Below are 20,266 nucleotides of genomic sequence, written 5' to 3' on the forward strand. Positions count from 1 at the left end.
TCATTGCCTGGTATACTCTCCTGCCAGGGCTTTCTCATATGAACACACTTGTAGCTTGCATCTTCCTGGTATACTATCCTGCCAGGGCTTTCTCATACAAACACACTTGTGACTTGCACCTGCCTGGTATACTCTCCTGCTAGGCTTGCTCATAGACACAATGTGCCCACTTGTAAACTTGACAGTCTCTTATTTTTATTTTGTTTTGTCTCTTTAAGGAATATCAAACATCTTGTTCTTTCTCATATGCTTAATTCACTTCCTTTTGCCTTCAGCATGCTTGCCAAAGTGCCCCGGTGCCCCTGTTTCCCTTGGGCGTCTGTAGCATACATTGGCTCTCCCGCGGAAAGTGTACAGCAGCTCTTTGGCATCCTGCATTTGCTCTTTGGAGTTGCTGCTTCTATTCCATGGCTTCGGTGCCTCTCACGGTTCCTGCTTGCTTTTCTGAGGCTTCTCTGTATTCGGGCGGTGTAGAGGCTGCTGTTTGGTATCTGCGCACACCCGGAAGCCTTTCTTCTTCTTCCTCTTGTGGTGTCCATGCAGCATACCATCTTCTGCAGTCTGCTATACTCGGCTTCTTCGGTGACCCGGTTGGCTCCACAAACCTTGCACCAGCCCAATGATCCCTCGGTTAGCACTGAGAGGATAGGACTTTTCCAGCCAGTGTCACCCTGTCAACTGGTTCAGAGGTTTAAATAATCCAGCATCAAGTATGCATTTGGAACAACTAGAGCGCAGCTTGTGACCCTGGCTTCCATTGATCTGTATTCCTCAGCTCAGCTTCCACATCACAGTGCTTTTGTAATCAGGGAAAGGAAAGTCAGTTATTGATGACTTGTATACAGAGTATGGAAATGTATTATCAATAACCTTCATAGGTGGATGAGGGGAGTTATTTATGTCAATACGCCATTAATGCATGGGGAATGGAAGGGAACAAAGAAAGGGGGATACCATGTCCTGTCCGATGATGTTGTGTCACTGCCTTGAGAGTTGCCTCCACCGATGTGATCTTCTCTCATATATCTGCCTCCAGGGACAGGATCAGGTAGTGGCTGCCGTCAGAGCTGGGAAAGAGGTGATAACACCATTGGATTCATCACATTATGCTTTTATTTAGAGAAATATCACCTCCAGTTCAATCAGGAAAGGACTTGTGTTTATTATGTTGAATCCATCAGACCCTCTGAAGCAAGAAACTTAACTACTGAAGGTACTGATATTGCAAAAAAGGTTTTGGTGGATCTGTGCCTGGAAGAGGGGGATCCAGGGGTGAAACGTCACCCAACGTACAAGCATAAAGTAACTTTTGTTTAATATTTTGGAATACATCAGGTCCTCGGAGGCAAGAGACTTTTTGTAGAAAAGAGACTTAACCACCGAAGGCTCTGTTAGCTGAGAGTGGAACTGTTGGCTCGGGCTGGAAAGCCTGAGCATGTGGTGTGCTCAGGAGTTCCACCTTGTCCCGTGCTCAACACGTGGGGAAGCGAGACCCTGACTACCACATCCTGACTTATCATTTATGAACACTTCTTTCTTTCCTATGTACCTCATCCCACACTCTTTTTTTGTATTTAGCGTAAGGATTGGCAATAGGTTTTTCTTAGTATAGGCCCTTTTATTTTTACAAGACGCCACTAGGACTGCCTTATTATTATTTTATGGTTGTAGCTTGCTCCCATCTTAGATTTAGGTTTAGATTAGGCATTGTTTCAACCTGCATATACAGTTTAATGAACACCCTTGAACTGCGATCACTTGTGTCTGTCTTTACTGTTTCCACCATGAGCTCCTTACACATGCCCCTGTCTGTCAGTTCCCAGCTTCCAGTCTGGCCCAAACTGCGTCGGCCTGTGAAGGACTCCTGGGACCTGCTTTCGGCGTATTCCCGACTGAAGGTTTGCTTCTCCTTTGTAGCTTCTTGCTTTTAGATTTGAACTTCCCGGGTCTGCCAGGCTTTACGCCAGCCTTGCCTGCTCCTCTTCTCATTGAGTCCTTTCTCTATCTTTATGTCGTACAGCTGTGTCCTACCCAGCAGAGTGTCATCATCCTGTGTTTGTGTCCACTGTGTATTCTTCATGCTTCCTCTGGGCCACCTCTTCTCACTACCTTCTGTAATTGGTAAAGGAGTAGTTTGTATAACTCCTTCAATTTTATAAATAGCGAATCCAGATAAGTCTGTTACCACCAGCCTTGAGATTATTGAACAGTAATTAACAGTAGCTAGCTGCTCACTAAACATATCTAGGGCAGAAATGTTTCCGCTTTGACACCAAAGTACCCCTCACGCATCACAAGGTACTAGTATAAGGTGGAACTCAAATGCTCTAAAATATGTTGGTGTCCTGTTAACCAATTCAATTGAGGGTAGTATTAAGGCTAGCATGAAATGTGTAGTTGAGAATGTGTTTCCTGCCCCTGAATGCATGCTGGCGAATCAGACTAGAATAAGACAAAATGGTTGTTGCCCCTAAAATATTGTATCCAATGTGTTTATTTCGGCTGCTTTTCTGGCTTCCTTTTTCAAATAAAGGGATGCGATAATGTTGAATTTCCTCTGGCAGGGAAAACGCAGGATTACTATGAAGCACCATATGGCAGGTTACAGCTCACTATCATGAAGCTTTTATAAGCAGGCAACTGGCTTTGTGGCTGCAGGAGCCCTGAGAGGAAGTTACCCAAAAATGGCTAGTAATGGAGAGGCAGCTAGTCTCTCCTTTTATTTACTTGCACTTGTGTGTTTCAGGGATATTGTGCTGGGTGGCAGAAACCTAATATGCACACCACAGCCAGTGCTGGGACGGACCAGAATGGTGATGTTTTCTGAGATATGCACTTGTCCATCTGGGCATCCTGTTGGGGTCAAAAGAAACTAATGATTGATGCTAAGCTTCTGATATGGCTGAAATGGGTGTCCACAGAATTAGGGACTTATTATCAGAGACTTGCTTCCTCTCCTTTTAAAAAACCCAAATTTGGCCTCCTGAGCAAGAATGTTTTGCTGCTGCCAGCTTGCTTGATGCATATCCACATGGTCACATATTGCCGACCATTGAAACTTTCTTCCCCCCAATAACTTTGAGAACGTAACTGTGGCTCAAAAATGTTCATATTGCTTCTAGAGCATACAACAGGCTCTTTATGAGTCGGACGGTAATGCGGCGGTAATTCTACCTCAGTTGAATTATCGTTACCACTGTGGTGTCCGTAGAAATTACTGCCATAATACAACTTGGCGAGAGCGTGCACACACCACTGGCTGTAACGGTAATTTCATCTGGTGGAGTTACCACCGTAAGTGAGTATCCGATGGAAAATCGCACAGAATGGGCAGAATTGCTGTTACCGCCAATGCATTCAGTGAAAACTAGCGCTGGCGGAATTAGCACTGGCTGATAATTCAGCGGTATGGTAAATGTTACTGCCACTTTTACCATATACCGCCAGACTCATAATGAGCCCCAAAGTCTCCCTTTGGCTATACATGGTCTGCAGCTATGAGGGAATCGATTGCACCTGATTTCTTGGGGAAGTCTGGAAAAACCGCTCAGTCAGTTTATAACTTTCAAGCTGTGTTTTTGATCAAACAGCATCAGACAGACCCCCAAAAAGTCAAAGACATTAAAGCAGCACCATCTCTTTGAACAGTGTCAGAACTGTGAAGTCTCCCAGGTATGGACCTCTTCTTTGTTCTCCTTAATAGGAGACCTTTCAATAGTCTTTTGTGACTTCTTTAATCAGTTCATGTAACTCCTTCAGAGTCTTGTTATATTTTTGTTTCTTCTTTAACTCAGGTCTATTTGACCTTATACTTGTATCTTGTTTTTTTAAAATCATACGCACCCTTGGGATTGACACTGGAGACCGAATCATCATCATTTACACATAACACGCCACTAGTGCTCCAGATATTTAACTGGTCCTCCTCATTTTCCGCCCATCCCTTTTGGATTCTGTGGTTTCCCCTCTGGAATTTCCTTTCTCAGGAATCAACCCTTATTTTGATCACCTATCCTTAAGGAGACAACCCCATAGAATAGATCATTTTAATAGTATGTATAAGGCGCCTTCGTTGGTTAATGCACCTGCTAAAAAAGATCTGTGTGTTAGCTGCAGGTCACAAGCTAAAACCTGGATGGGCTAGCAAAGCATGTCTTCTTCTTTCTGAGGCTGGTAAAAAGAGCACGCTTCAGTTGGATCCAGTCTGGGTAGTAGAATGGCGGAGAGCTTTTCCCCAGTACTCTAGCAGACGCAAGGGGGAGCAGCAGGCACCCCCCACATGCCTCACATGGTGGAAGAGAGGGGAGAGAAACTAAAAGCACCATACACATGGCAGGAATCCCCCATGCACGAAACCAATGTGCCTTCAGCCACCCTACTCAAAAACATGGTAATATATAGACACCACAGCTCCTACAGGGAAGGCTGGGAGGGGGGGGGGGAGAGAAAGTGTGCTGATGGTCTTGTTACGGAAAGTCACGTCCCCAACAACACTGCTTGACCATCCAACATTTTATTGCATGATATATTTCATTTTTCTGCTCTCAAGGGACAGTGCCAATAGCAAGCCAACATCCAATTCAGCGTGTGGTGTCTACTATATAAATCAACATTATTATTACTGTTATAAAATATGGAGCAAAACCTATGAAATCATGTATGAGGGGTTTTTTTTTGGAGTGCACACTTCACAAAATGACTTCAAGATTGTTGCAATTTTACAAATCAAAGACAATTAGACCCATGGAGATCGAGTGATCTGCCCAGGATCACTGATCGGTCAAGTGGGGAAGCCGGGACATTAACCCAGGTTTTCTAGTTGTAGTTTTCAAATGTTTAGGTTTAATAGAAGCCTAAAAGCTAAGACTGACTGAGCAGCTCACATCAGACAAGGGGCCATTTTAGATGTGGTTAGCCTCTGCCCACACAAAAACATAGAGTGCATACAGTAAATGTGCTGGTAGTTTTCCATGTAATAACATGGTTTTGAAATGCCCCGGGGCGCAGGGCCCGTCCTGGCATTATTAATGGCTCTTGAACGAAAGGGGGACGCATATATGTTCGGGCAGGGGTGTGTTTAAAACTCCCAGCCCACACGTAGTCGGCACTAATTACAGGCAGCGCACGGACGCCGAGTGTTCGGGTTTGGGACATCTTCTGTCGACGGTACCAATTTAGCACACTTTTGTCGTTTTTGGGGGTAAAGGTGTCCACTACCAAACTGTAGTCAGCGCCGCCGCGACCCGCTGGATACACTTGCAAATTCTCCGTGTGTGGATTATTTTGAAAGCTGGCCGCCTGATCGGGGCTAGCAGTGATTTTGTGAACAGGGTCCGTGCAGTTTCTCCTCAGGGCCCGTGCAGTTTCTCCTCAGGGTGCGCAGTTCTCTGGTACGGTTTCTCCTCAGGGTGCGCAGTTCTCTGGTACGGTTTCTCCTCAGGGTGCGCAGTTCTCTGGTACGGTTTCTCCTCAGGGTGCGCAGTTCTCTGGTACGGCTGCATCCGAGCCTCGGGTCAGTACTTTCACACCTCCAGTGTCATTTCCTTCAGAGACCACCTCTCGTCCTCTAGAACCGCCCACCCCCCTCTCGGACCGCCCGCCCGCCCCCCACACCGCTATCGCCTAGATTGCGGGCGGACAAGCAGCCCCGGAGGATGCGGGTGGGGGTCTCCTCGGATCCTGCGTTGGGCCCGTCCTGTAGTATGGCTTTGCAGAGGAAATCCCGGAAGATGCAGACCTCCTCAGTGGGTAAGTGCCAGTGACGCGGCAGGCCGGTGCCGCCTCTGCCGCAGTCCAAGCATTGCATTGTTTCTGCCTGGGCATCTGATAGACCTCCTGGCTGCTGTCTGCCAAGCGCGGACGCCGCCAATTGCGAGACACGTAAACATGTGTGTGATGCCGCCAGCGTCAACCGACCAAAAAAAGGACGGCGTCTAACACCTCACCTGAGGAGGCGTGAGAGCGCAGTGTGCCCGTCGTGCATGCGGTATTGGGCGGCACGGCAGACATCCCCTGCCTCTGCCAGCAGGGGCGCGCCCTCCGTCCAGGCCGGTACTGCTGCTGCGCAGGTTGTGTGGTGATACAGCACCTCAGCTGACCGCACTTTCGCATCCACAAAAAGTGTTTGCACAGCGCAGGCATGTCCTCTTACAGCCGCTGTCTTGTACACGCTTCCTCGCCTGTGTTAGCACATAGATAACGCGAATGACCTGCAAACATATAACATAGCGCTGCACGTACCCTCGGTGTGCCATACACATACACCAAAACGCGCGCAGAAACAGAGCACTGCTTATTATACACTTGTGTGTGTTATTGTTTTTTCTTTTCAATTCAATGTTCTTTATGTCGGAAATAATGCATGCCATGAAAGTAGAAGTTAGTAAACAGTCTCCACCTTGTTTTGGCAGGTGCATGTTGTAACCCTCCGTTTCAGTTTCTCCTTCAATGCATATGTACATGGTGAACTTCCACACGTGTTGGCGCCATGGTGTTGTGTGGATTTAACTGTCGAAGATGGGACAACATAAGCCCTTCACCTCTGCTGTCATTGGTTTAACAGTGGTGGCTATAGCTAATTTGAGGCGTTCAGGCTTGTATTAAAAGTGCCATTTGGTCAGCCTGCAGCACAAGGTTGTGAATGAGTGTGAACCCCGAGTTTTGCTCTGGGCAACCCCCCAGAAAATCGTTTCCCATCCCGTAGCGCCATTACAGAAGGGACAAGACCTCTAGCAAATCAGACTAGAGCACAAGCAACCATGTCTGTGTTTCGACCTCATTGGGTGGCAACGATGAGGTGCAGTGGGTCCCTGCCCACAGCATGCTCAGGACTCAAGTCTGTGATGGTTGGAAGGTCATGAATGCATCTAAACCCAGAGCAATGACAGTGGTTAAGAATGATTCAAAACCTTCCAGCCATTACTCCTCACGGCCAGGACATCACCTTTCAGAACTAGGCTTTCGTTTAAGGAAGTAATGCATTCTGGGTAGTGGTGGATCATTGTATTTGTACAAAATGCACAGAAGTGAGCAGCTAGATGGAAATGATTTGGAGTAGAAATGTGATGTACCAGTAACAAGGAGTCATCTGGTCACCCATTTGGGCGCGAGTGGCAGAAGGGCTTCACCGAATGCTCCAACCTGCATTTCGACTCTCGTGTAAATGTCAGGAGTCATCTCTATGAGAATTTCCTTTATCTATTCAATTGAATGTTAATGCAAGACATGTTGGGAGGCAGAAGTGCACATATAAGATATGCATAGCGAACACCGCCTGGCAGTACCCCCTCACTTGCTAAATTGGAAAGTTTGAAACATACAGGAATTACGTCATTGCTGGGTTCCCGCTGCTTTTTGCGCCCCATCTCGATTGTGCAAATGTTGCTTGGCCATCCAAGATGTTCCATGTTTTTTTTTACCTTCCCTTATACTCATCATATTATTAGGGTATATAAAAACCTGATCTCATTTCAATATTTTTATTTGTTATTGCATTGATACGGCTTACCAGAAATCATCTGCAGACATCTGTGAGTTATGGATTGTTTCTTTCTTTCAAGTATGGTAGATAAAAGCTACACCCTCCTTCACTCTCGACCAACTCCTTCTCATATATGATCATTCCATTGTAGAATGGAATGATCAGAGCATCCCACTTCAACCAAGCAGGATAAGTTCACATAATATCCCACCCTTACCCCCTTATACACATTATTCCAAACCTGTAAATTTTGCAACCCTGCTCAAATTCCACCAATGTCCATCATGTGCCAGCATACTGGTTCTGATCACCCTATCCACTCTAATGGGTGCAACCATATTTGCAGTTATCTTTATATACAGAGTACAGCAACCTTACTCAAACCAAATCCCCTACTTGCACAACAACATATCCAATTCGATTTCTTCTATTTTAGTGATCCATTCAACTTATTCTTCTTCCTCACCACAATCCCATCATCCACCTTTGTATTGACCACCTTTCTATCTCTTTTCAATATCTCCTCCAACCACCCAGGACACTTACCCTCCCTGTGACGTCTACCCCTCATCAACTCAAATGGTGATCTATAAGTGGATGCACGTTTCTTCACTCTGTATGCATATAACATTCTGCAAATCTCTTCTCCAACTCTAATCCCGACAGCCTACTCAATTGTACAGTTTCTTTGATCACTTGATTACAACTTTCTACCAACTCATTTGCCTGTGGGTGGTACACAGGCGTGGTGATGCATGTAATTCTACTTTCCCTCACAAATGTAGTTATTTTATCTGAAACAAATTGTGTCCCGTTATCTGTGATTATCTCATGGGGTACACCCTCCAAGCTAAATATATTCTCTAGGAAGTTTATCACTACCTCTGTCGTGTTCTTTCTGGCAAATTGTCCAACCAGTTAATGGGTGTAATGGTCCATAACTACTAATGCATACTTCTTCCCCAACTTGAATGTGTGAAATGGTTCTACAATATCCATTGCCACTCTATTCCATGGCTCAGTTTGTACACATCTGCCATTGCTAACTTATCTGTCAATCTTCCTACACATTCCTTGCCACCAGAAGTGATCTTTGACCAATTCTTTTGTGTCGATCATATTCACTATTATTTGTACCCTAACATACCTGAGAGGTATCACTCTCTCTCCCCTCTGCAGTATTTATCCCTCCAATGACAATTCGTCTCCCACTGTACCAAAAGGTTTTAAGCTTTCTGGCTGATTTTTGGCCAGTGGCCACCCTTCAAGGACATATTGACATACTTCTCGCATCTCTGCATCATCATTCTGTGCCATCACCCATCTCTCTTTGGATATGGCACTCCCAGCCAAAACACACACTTCAGCCATGGACAATTCTCCATTTCCCGTCATGTCAGACACCTTTGTTTCTCTAACACAGGTATTCTAGACAGTCTTCCACTTTATGTTGTCCTTCCTTAAATTCTAATCAATAGTCATATTGTACCAGCCTTGACGCTATCCTAAACAGCCTTGGTGAAGCCTTGTCTTTCCCCAGCACTAAATATGCAAAGCAAAGGCTTATGGCCAGTTCTCACAATAAATGGTACATCTCATATAAACTGCCTATCATGTTGCACACCCAACCACAAGGTAATCCGTCTCTCTCTGTCACTGGCCAGGCTTGTTCAGCACTTGATAAAGTTCTATGTTCAAAACTTATCATCACTTCTACCACCTTCTCATCCTATTGTGTGAGTACAGCTCCCAATCTTTTTTTATCAGTAGTAATTATATTTTTTTTTACGTGTCAAATGGTTTGAGTGTAGCCGTCTTAAAAATGTACTCTTTCAGCCGCAGCAATTTGATGTGTTGCTCTTGCTACTATTCAAATTGTACTCCCTTCGTTTGCAACTCTCTGAGGCTTTCAACAACTTCAACAAAATCCTTCATGAACTTTGTCTGTAAAACTCACACATTCCAAAAATGGCATCGGTACAGTTTTATATTTAAGCTCTGATGAAGCTATAATGCTTTTTTACTAATGATTGCTTTGGCCAGATGCCTTCCTTTAATAAGTTATGTCCCGGATATTCCACCTCTCTCATATAGCTTACACTTCTGCACCTTAACTGTCATGCCACACTCCTTGAATTTCTTCAGCACTTCTTTGAGTTTCCTTGTATATTCCTATTAATCTTTACTGCATATCAGTATGTCATCCTGGAAGTAAATGACCTTTAGAGTATGTCTAAATAGTTTCCTTATTAGCATTTGAAAAACATAGGCTGAGGAGGTCAGTCCCAAAGGCATCCTATTAAAACAAAACAATCCACATGGTGTGATAAACGTGTGTTGCTTACTCTCCTCTGTCAATTCGATTTGGTGATAGGCGCTTCTTAAGTCTATAGTTGAAAAAACTGTGGCCTTCTGCACTCTGTGAATTAATTCACTTATATTGGGCAGATGATGCATTTAGACTACAGTGTTCTTATTGAGATGACCCCTCAGGTCCACAAATAGTCTTATGGTCTCATCCATTTTCATCACTAGAACAGTGGGTGCTCCTGCACCTTCTGTCTCCTCCACAATTCCTTGCCTCACCATGTATTGCAGCAACACTTGCAGGGGACCCAATAGTGTCCTGGGCACTTTCCTGACCTAACCCTGCCTTTAAATGGTTGTGCCCCCTACTTTAGTCTGATGTAGAGTTGATATCCGTTCAACATTCCCACTTTCTCTGAGAAGACTTCAGGAAACTGTGAGACAATGTATTGCTCTTGACAGTTCTGCTCTATGACCAATTTTTGGTATCAGGCACCCGGTTTGCAATTCCATGCCAAACTCTGCCTGGTGTCTCCAACTGAGGATGGGAGGCTTTTACCAGTTCTGCTCTACGACCAATTTTTGGGATCGGGCACCCAGTTTCCAACTCCATGCCAAACTCTGCCTGGCGTCTCCAACTGAGGATGGGAGGCTCTTTGTCAACAACATTCACGTTTCCTATTATTTCTCTGCCTTTGAATTTGAGTTTCTCCACGTACAGGCTCAGCATACCTATTTGATGACCTGAGGATGCACATGGCATCCTAGTGACCAAGATCAATTAACCCACTCTTCCTTGTAGTTCTTTTTCATAGATACTGTGTGGGATTAACCTATGCAATGAACTGTAATCTGTCATTTTCTCCATTGCTATTCCCGCAGTCTCAAATGTGCAAGTAGGACTTACAGTTTTTGCAAACTCAGTGGAGTCCTCATCCAGACACCACACCATTAATGTACCCTTCCTGTGCCCAGACTCAGTCTTTTCTTCAGGCTTGTCATCTCAATCATTTTGCATGAATCCTTCGCTTACGAGTGCTATTTCCTTCCTTTCTCTCATAGTGGAAGTTCTGAAATTCCTATTTCTGACTGCTTTTGCAATCTTTCCCATTGTTCCACACACATTGCAGATCTTTCCAAGAACCGGACAAGATTTTGACGTTGAAATATGATCAGTGACCCAACACTTAAAACATTAGATGGCTGAGTGACCCTTGTTTACTACTTCATTTGTGTTATTCCGTGTCTTGTCCTTCCTTTTGTTGACAGCACTTATTTTCGTATGATCTGTAATGTTTTCCTTAGCAATCCTCTTGCACGTGAAGATTTATTCTCTTAAGGGAACTGCCGCTTCCATTGCATTGGGCTGTTCTAGTTCGGGTGTAACATTGCTGTGGGCTTTTCTAACGCCAGAGAGATGTATCCCATATTTCAGGCTCTTCAACTTTACTGCAGAAGGTGGCAATATAGCACCTCGTAAGGGCCGTGAAATCTTGGTGAATTCCATCTCCTCACAAAACTCTGCACGTATACCAACTCTCTGGGTATTAACCATGTTATGGGGCTGTCTGTTGCTGCAGTGGTTGTGTCAGTTTCGCTTTCCCCAGTGAAGGGTGGGGCCACTTGCTTAGCTATGCTCCCCACTGCCTGTGTAAGCTGTGTTAAGTACTCCTTAACTTCCTCCGCTAGGACTGTGGCAGTCCAATAAGCATTGGATGCTCTTCTCATTGGGGATAGTGGAGTTTGTATGTACCTTCCTGTTACTATTTCGTGGGGGGACAAGTGGTGGTCCTTGCTTGGTTGTGTTCGTAATTGAAAGAATGCTAAGGGCAGGCAATACACCCAATTTTTTAGGAGCGTGTGACATAACTTTGACAATCTGCTTTTAAGGAGGCTGTTGATTTTCTCGGCCATTCCATTCACTTGCAGGTGTTAAATGGAACATAGTTTTTATTTTATACCTAGCAGTGATGTTACTTCTTTAAAGAGGTCGTGAACAAAGTGCATCCCATTATCGGAGCATATGACATCACAAATGCCCCAATGTGGGAACACTTCTCTCACCAAAAATGTTGCAGCACATTTCACATCTGGGTGGGCACTGGGCCCTGCTTCCACCAGGTGTGAAAAGGGGCAGACCACCACTATCAAGTATCTAGCTCCATTGCACCTTTCTCCCAGGTCTGCGTAGTCAATGTGCAGCTCACGGAAAGGTCCGATGGGGCGGGGAAGTGTCCCTCACAGTGTCCAGAGGGTCACCCCAGAGTTGTATGTTTGTCAAGTTACACATTCAATTGTCATTTTAGCAAGGTGCTCTTGGAGATTTGGAATAAACCGGTCTTCGTGGATGTCAGCAGCTATGTGTTGTTTGGTTGTGTGTGCTGAAAAATTTAGTTGTTGGAATGTGAGCTGTAATAATTCCACAGGCATCAGTACCTTTCCTGTTGTTTCTTTCTGCCAAAGGAGATCAGTGGGAGATTGCCTACAACCCCATTTTGACCATATCTCTTGTTCCGCCATTGGGGCTCTTTTCTGTAGCTCAATTACTTGTGTGAAGGGCACTGAATTATACCCTACTTCTTTTTCCTCTTGCGTGCTACCCTTTAGCACATACTCTGCTGTTTGGGGCTTTTGGATGTACGCTGCCTGCTTTGCAGAAGCATCTGCTGCCGCCTTTCCCAGTGATATTATGTCACTGGTATTGGTATGCGCTTGGCATTTTACCAAAGCCACTACTGACGATTCTGCTAGAGCTTCTATTAGTTCATTTAAAAGTTCTGCATGTTGTACTGGGGATCCGTCTGCCCTTCTGAAACCTCTCCTCCTCCACCGGGACAATCTGGCATTTACCATTGTGGTTACATATACCGAATCTGAATAAATTGTTAATGCACATCCTTTTGCTGCATGCAATACCTCAATTAGTGCTATCAATTCTGCTGCTTGTGCCGAGTAATGCATTTTTGTACAATGACCTCATACTCCCCTTCCTCCAATCTTACTACTGCTGCACCCACGTGCTTTTCACTTGTTTCTGGACAAATAGATGCTGATCCATCCACAAAGTACACCTCACCCTCCTCTAGGGCATTGTCACTTGCTTTGGGAATGTCATTTCCTTCCCCTTTGTATGTGGCACAATCATGATTTTACATGTCTTCTACCGTGCATTGTTCAGTAATGAATGTGGCTAGATTTACAGTTTTGCAGCGCACTATATGAATGTTGGAGCTAGAAAGTATTATTTCATAAGCTGTTGCTCTTTGTGTCGTAAGTGTAGATTTAGATCTTTCTAGGCTTGCAAACAAGAATTGTTCAACAAACAGTGTGACCGAGCACCCCATTACTATGGTGGCGCTCTTCTCAATTGCAAAGGCGGCGGCAGCGAGAGCTTGTTCGCACGCAAAGTGCCCTTGCATCACGAGTCAAGGGTGCCGCTGTAATAGGCCAAAGGCTTGAGCCCTGAGGATGTCTTCTGTGTCAGGACAGCTGTCATTAGTGTCCCAATGCAGTGTGAAAACAGGAAGAGTTCCCGTCAATAATCTGGGGTCGCTAGAATGGGAGCTGTAGAAATAAGTTCCTTTAGTGTTGCAAAGGCTTTGTGCATGTTTGGTGTCCATGCGATAGCACAGCTATCTCTTTGTGCCTCCTTCAGTGCTTGTACTAGGAGTCTGGTATATGTTGCATAATCGAGTATACATTCTCGGCAATAATTACATATGCCGAGAAATCTTTGCATGTCCTTCACTGTGTGAGGCCTAGCTGCTGCATGTTCTGCTGCTGCCCTGTCGGGGATTATTCTTTTGCCATCTTTTGATATCAGTTGTCCCAGATACAGTATTTCTGCTAAACAGTACTGCAACTTCCATCTGCCCACCTTGTACCCTTTGCATGCCAGCAAATTCAGTAATGTTATCGAGTCTGCTCAGCATTGTTCCTCATTCTCACCACAAATCAGAAGGTCGTCTCCGTATTGTATCATTGTGCTTTTAAGATCAATATTGCCAAGATCTTCATGCAATATTCTGTTAAAAATGCTAGGGCTTTCACAGTATTCCTGTGTTAATCTACAATGTTCATATCTTTTCCTTCCTAAGGTAAATGCAGTCAGGTATTGTGAGCTTGGATCGAGTGGTACTGAGAAAAAAGCATTTTTCAAGTCTACCACTGTGAAATGTGTTGCTTTCTTCGGAATGCTGCACAAAATTGATGCAGGATTTGGGACAAGGGGAAACTCCTTCTGTATGACATCATTAAGTGGGCGTAAATCCTGTACCACCCTCCAAGCCTCTCCCTTTGCTTTCTTAATTGGATAAATCCCTGTATTGTAAGGTGAATTTGATGGCACAACGATGCCCTGCTGCAACAGTGAATGTATCGTTTCTTTTATTCCCTCTTCTGCTGCTCTTGACAGGGGATATCATCTAACCTGGGGTACCACTGCACCGGGTTTAAGTTTAATTTTTACTGGAGTTACCTCTCGCAAGAGCCCTACATAGTGGGGGCTGGTGGTGCATAAATTTGGGGGTACCTGCTGCATGACCTCATCAAGAAATGACGGTGGTGCACTGACAATGGCCATGAGAGGGTTTGTTACTCGCCTGTTTTTGGATCATTATATGACATGGTATGCATATTTCCATTATTATCTCTCCATCATTGTCATAGTCAGTGAACAGCTCTTCGTCTGTCATTTCGCGCAGCGCTATGTTTAGTTCTGTGCACAATACTGTTCGCCACTTGCATCCTTGCGTGTCCAGCCCTATTGCCACAATTCATCCAGCAGATATTTGTACTCCTTGCAGATTTAATGAGAGTATGGTACCTGGTAGTATTCCAGGGCCAGCTACAGGGCGGAAAACAAAATCAGAGGGTACTCGCCATTCCTTCCGTGTTATCTCTGGCACCACTCTGGCCAGGACCTGTATCCCAAACACAAACATGTCTGCATTAATGGGAACCCCTCGGAAAGCTATTTCATTTGTTATTGTGTTAATCAACAGCATTGCCCGGAGTGGGCATATTCCTGGTGTTGAGCATACTATACCCCTTTCAGTAAAGGAAATTGTCATATTAAGCTTACTAAGGAGATCTCTCCCCAGCAAATTTACTGGCGTGTCTTTGTGGTACAATAGGGGTGCTTGCACTGTTTTTCCCCCTATCTTTACATTCAAATCTTTAGTGTAAGGAACCATGACCACAGCCCCAGAAAATCCCAGTATTTCCAAATTCTTGCCTGACAGTGGAAATCTGCCTTCCATTAGGCACGATTGTTCCACTCCTGAGTCCACCATGAAGATGAACTGTCTGTCTCCTATCTCCGCCCCCACCAGTGGTTCCTCGTCTGGACGTAGGGTAGTTGATAGGACTGGACATGCAAGTGCTCTCTGTGGGCTGTCCTAATCTGGGTGTGTGTACATCCCTGGAAAAGAAAATATGTTTTCCCCAACCATAGCTGTTCCCTAGAACGCGCTGGTGCACCATTTGCAGGGGTGGCGAAAGGATTATTGTGCGTGTTCCCCATTTGACCATGGCGTGTTATCATTGTTGTGCCCCCTGTGGTGGCGCTCTAGGCCCTTGCGTGTACCGGGTGTCAGTCTGTTCCTCTTGTCCATAACCTCCCATTGGCAGCCCATAGGGTCTCCCAGATTGGGGATGGCCAATTGCTGTTCATTATTAAACCTTTGTGGGTTCTGGTAAAGCGCCATGGGATGGGCACAACATTCCCTAGCAAAATGGCCCCACCTCCCACATGACCAGCATACTCCTTTTCATCCTCCTTTGGGCCCTTGTCCTCCGTACCCCCACTCTGTCCCCTGTACCCACCTCTTGCTCTTCCAGGCCTTCCTTCCCACTGGGGCCCTCCGTACTGCTCTTCTACAGCCCATTGTTCCTGACCGTTTACTGCCCATGTGGCTGCCATCCTAGCCTGCAGCGCTGTCGGTCCTTCCTCCTCGTTTGCCTACCTTTCTGGGGGTAGTGCAGCTGTTACTGCCGCAACCAATTTATTTTGCTCAAGCTTTGCTTCATCTGCCAATCTTTTCTGTGTGATTTATGTATTCCTTTCTTTGATCCTCCTAGAGTGATGTACTATAATTCTCAGTATATCTACCTTTGGCTTCTATCCCAGCAATTTTATCAATGGTTTTCTGTACCTACTTCGGGAGGCCTTTCATGATAATGAAGTAAAAAAGGGATGTTGACTGGTCCCAGGCCATGCCCGTCTCCGCCCTCCACATATCCTGCACCCGAAGAATGTACTGCGCAGCCCCCTCCTCATCCCCCATTTTGCATTTCATCACTGAGTGTAAATCGGGGGTATCGGGGAAGGTTCTCAGCAGTGCATCCCACACCTGAGCTCTCACATTATTAAATGATGCTCCATAATGCCGGTCACAGTCCATTGTTACTCCCGGGAACCCCGCCTTCACCCACACTCCATCTGCTTGAGCACCCACTGCAGATGCCTGCAAGCTCTCGACATCCCCTATTGCTAATGGGACCCCTGCAGTGTTCTTCTCAAAGGCATATATCCATTTTCCCGCACCCCCAAACAGGGTAGTGTTTTCAACAAATTTGTCTTATCCATCACCACCCAAGGCACGTAGTGAGGCCTTCCTGCCCCCTTTTGGATGAGGGGCATCTGTAGATTTGTTCTCTCCCTGCCCTTACTTACCTTTGTTCCTTTTTTCTTTGCCAGCGCCATTTTCCCTATCCTGTTCCTGAGCCTTCCCTGTCACCCTTCTTCATCCCCTTCCACTTGTGGGGTTTGCCACTGCACTTGTTGACCCCCCTCCTGTTGCTCCCTCCTCATACTCATTAACATCGCTCCAACATTCTTATTCCTCTTCCCTGTCAGAGGTTACGCTACCGTACCCTACACTTACCCGGTCACTTTCTTGCTCAATTCGCACTTAACCGGGGCACTATCGATGCGGAAGAGGAAGTCCCCAGGCTTCCAATCTTCCTCTTCTTTAACGGTGGGGTTTCCCAATGGTTGTGGCGACGGTGTCGGCTCTCCCTCTGACTGCGGTAATGTCTTTTCACACAGTGTTCTTAATCGGGACAACTCCGCTTGGATATTGGCCATTTGCTCTTCTAAATTTTGATTAATGTGTCCTATGTGGGTCGGGGGTGTGCTTGTTGGAACATATGAACCTTTAAGGTCAAAAGGGGGAGGGGGTGCTACTGCCAGCATAGTGGGGGCACTTGGTCGGGGTAGAAATAATAGATCACAATATCCCTCAGCAGGTTTTGTCAGCAATGGGTACAGCTTTTCTGGTTCTTCTCCCTTCTTCTTTCCCCCATCTCCTACCTGATTTGTGGCCACTACAGGTTGTGACTCCTTTTCCTTATTAATTGCAGGAGGCGTCTCTTCAAACATCCTCCAGAGAGCCAATTCTGTTTTGGAGCTGCTTCCCTTTATATTTGGCCATTAAGTATGTTGCCACAAGATCCAACGCCATCTTATCGAAAGACCCTCCTTCTGGCCTTATTTGAGACAACACTTCCCCCTTAATCTCTGTTAGCCACTGTCCATGATACTTTTTTATTTTCTCGCTATACAAGGGGAGGTGTTGGCAGATGTGCAGGAGTGTTGGATATGCTCCCATTATTTCTTCCCACAGTCTGTGTGCGTGTGTGCGGGTGTGTCAGTCACCACTGTGAATACTTCAATAGTTTGATATCTCTAGCGCCAACCTTTCAAATTGCATTTTAAAACATTTTGCTTGTGCCTTATATTGTTTTGATCACTTCACAGATAGAACAAAAAATCCATAGCACATGAACCAATTGACAAGTTGACCTGACAAACTGATGCACCTTTACTGACAACGAAAAACATGAAACATGCATTTATGATAACCCTTTATACCCTCTGCCCTTTTACAAGAATGCTATATTTTTCCCTTCATTCACACTTCACATTCATCCCACCCTGGCCCCTTCAGGGCCGACCTCTAAAGAGCGTTTATCATTACCAAAAGAAAGAATTGCTGCTATCTACCAAGTCTATTCAATATACAAGACTCCTACTTATTCCTTTTTCCTCACTTATTCCTGCACTGGTCGAGACAGTACTATGCAGCACCTCCTTCCACCCCTTTCGGAGCTAGGTTCCTGTATCTCCTCTTATTTCATTACCTTATATAAAAACCTAATGGCCATACAAAGAAAAAGAAAAACACCTTAGTCGACAATCACTCAATCTCACTCACACCCATTCCAACCCCTATTACATTCCCCTACTATTTTAGTCTGTCCCTTCCCCACCAACCTTCCCTCCTTTAATTCTCTTGCAATCGATACGCATGTGTCCATGGTGGTCCAAAAGCCTCCGTTGGCAGTCTATCAACAATCAGGGTGCCTTTCCAAACCAAGCCTTTGCCGCTCCGGCAAGCAGTTGGGTATTCACAAAGCCGGGACCTGCAGAACCTGCTCAGGAGCGTATCCGTTTTAAATACCGGTCGGCCGTAGGTGGTGGTGGTCTTGATGGGGGTTCCCCCGGATCTCACCACAGAGTACGGGGGTCTTCCCGGATCAATCACGTCTAAGGGGTCACCAATTGAAGGTGGTCATTCCCCAAACGTAGATTGCAAACTTAGAATAAATGGATACACCCAGTAGGGAATGAGACCAGAAGATAGATTGCAAGTTGAACAAAGTTTATATCAGGTAAAAGATGCACGCAGAAGACTCTGCTGCTCTGAGAGCGTTCTGCCAACAATACAGAAACAACATATTTTATGCACAACTTTCATCATCAGTGACAAACAATATAGGTGATGGAATATTACATGTTCATTGGTTCACTTCAATGTTACAGTATGGGCCATACTGGGATGTTGCAGCTTGATTGGCTGGTGCAGAGCTGTTGCTTCTCGCAGCAGGTGGGTCAGCTGGGCTCATCTGGGAGGGGTGAATCTCAGAGGCGTCGGGCACAGATCATCTAACTAATCTCTTTATTCTGACAACATACAGAAAAGGCTAGTAACTAATAACGTTAAACTCTGACATTTAGTGGAGTTGCTATAAAGTTCAGCTAACCACCATATATCCAGCTAATACTTTGCCAATCAGGAACAGTAAACCATAGTGCCTTAATCTCAGCGCCCACCACGAAAGGTTTGATCTACCTGGTGCCTCATGATACAGATTGATAGGTGTTGTTTCTTCATTGAATATATGGTACAGGGGAACTTAGGGCTGCGGTGGGTGCGTGCTCTGGTCACTTCAGGAGGTTAGATTTGTATCAGCATCAAAGGGACAGAGGGGCCTGGGTTTCGTGAGTGGTGGGTGTGAAGGTGGGGGTTGAGAGGGCACATGTGGGTTTGTGGAGATGGATGAGTAAACAAGTCAATATTCACCCCGGTCAGACACAGGGCAATGAGCTCAGAGGAAGAGAAAGATACAGGCGAGTTGCAACAATGCATGGCTGTACTTCCTTGGGAAAGGAGCTTGTACGGTACAGACAGGGGAGGAGGTGGTGGGGGTTTCGGGGCTGGCAGTGCGCTGCGCTGAACGATGGGAGAGATGGCTTTTGGAAATCATTGTGCAGCCTAGTAAAAAGATGGAGTTTGGGGTGGCACAAAATGGAGTTCTTATGTGTCATCCAATGGCTTCTTTCCACTGTCGTCAGAGGAAAGACAAAGGGGACGTCTCCCCGCGATGAGATGAGCAAACAGATTCCTTTCATGCAGAATGTACAGGGGGGGGCAAAAATAACCCTCCTCCCTTACACAGGCCTCAAACAACCTTTCTATGCTTTTGGCTATGCAAAAATTAATTGATCTAGGTATGGTTCAGGTTCTTCCCATATTCTCTCCCTAATTTGGTAATTTGTGGTGTGCACCATGAATTGGTCTCTCAATATTTCCTTTCGAAATTGGCCAAAATTGCATCTCGCCACAATGCCCCTGAGATCAGCTGAGATGTTGCATAGCTGTGTTATTTATTGTAGTGGGCATCTTTTGCAATAGGATATTAGACAGCGTTGGTCATTTCTGTGTCTCGTATTGTATTCCTGTGTATGCCTAGTAAATATCTTGAAGCACGGAAACCTCTTGTTTATGGTCTGTATTTGTACATTTGATTCCCTTTTGGGTGTTGCTCCTTTCCCCATCTTTTTTTTTCTTCTCCTGCATGGAATGTCCCTAGTGCTATGGAAAAGGTTGGCAACATGCTCATAGGTCTCGTTGCTATGGACGCTGTGGGACAACTTTGGCAAAGGCTTGTAGGGCACGTTGATGTGGACTCTGGAGGAGAGTGTTCGACGTTAGAGGATCCTTTCCTCTAATATGGCCTTCCTCGCATCTCGCGACGTGCATGTGTATAATGGCTGCATTTTAATTGTAAATAGGGCAGTTTACATTTGTTGTGTCCCACCTCAATGTGCAAATCGATGCATCCACAAGAGGGGAGTGGATGGGCAGCATGACACCTGCCAGTATGCACACATTTGTTGAACGGCTGGTTGAC

At 45.5% G+C, this 20,266-nt stretch overlaps 1 protein-coding gene across 2 annotated transcripts in view; it reads left to right on the forward strand.

Annotated features, from left to right (window-relative positions):
• The first annotated feature begins 5,526 nt into the window (after positions 1 to 5,526).
• ATP8A2 (ATPase phospholipid transporting 8A2) overlaps positions 5,527 to 20,266 on the forward strand; it is a 3,773,191-nt gene continuing 3,758,451 nt past the window's right edge. The window contains exon 1 of one of the 2 annotated variants that reach the window (XR_011284127.1): positions 5,527 to 5,748. Coding sequence is in view for 1 of the 2 variants with exons in the window: in XM_069639892.1 (XP_069495993.1) it covers positions 5,655 to 5,748 (94 nt within the window). In the remaining variant the exon portion in view is untranslated. The remainder of the gene's footprint in view (positions 5,749 to 20,266) is intronic. The other variant, XM_069639892.1, reaches the window with a different exon arrangement.

Source organism: Ambystoma mexicanum, chromosome 7q, assembly GCF_040938575.1.
Source record: "Ambystoma mexicanum isolate Mex_15411 chromosome 7q, UKY_AmexF1_1, whole genome shotgun sequence".
Classification (NCBI taxonomy): domain Eukaryota; kingdom Metazoa; phylum Chordata; class Amphibia; order Caudata; family Ambystomatidae; genus Ambystoma; species Ambystoma mexicanum.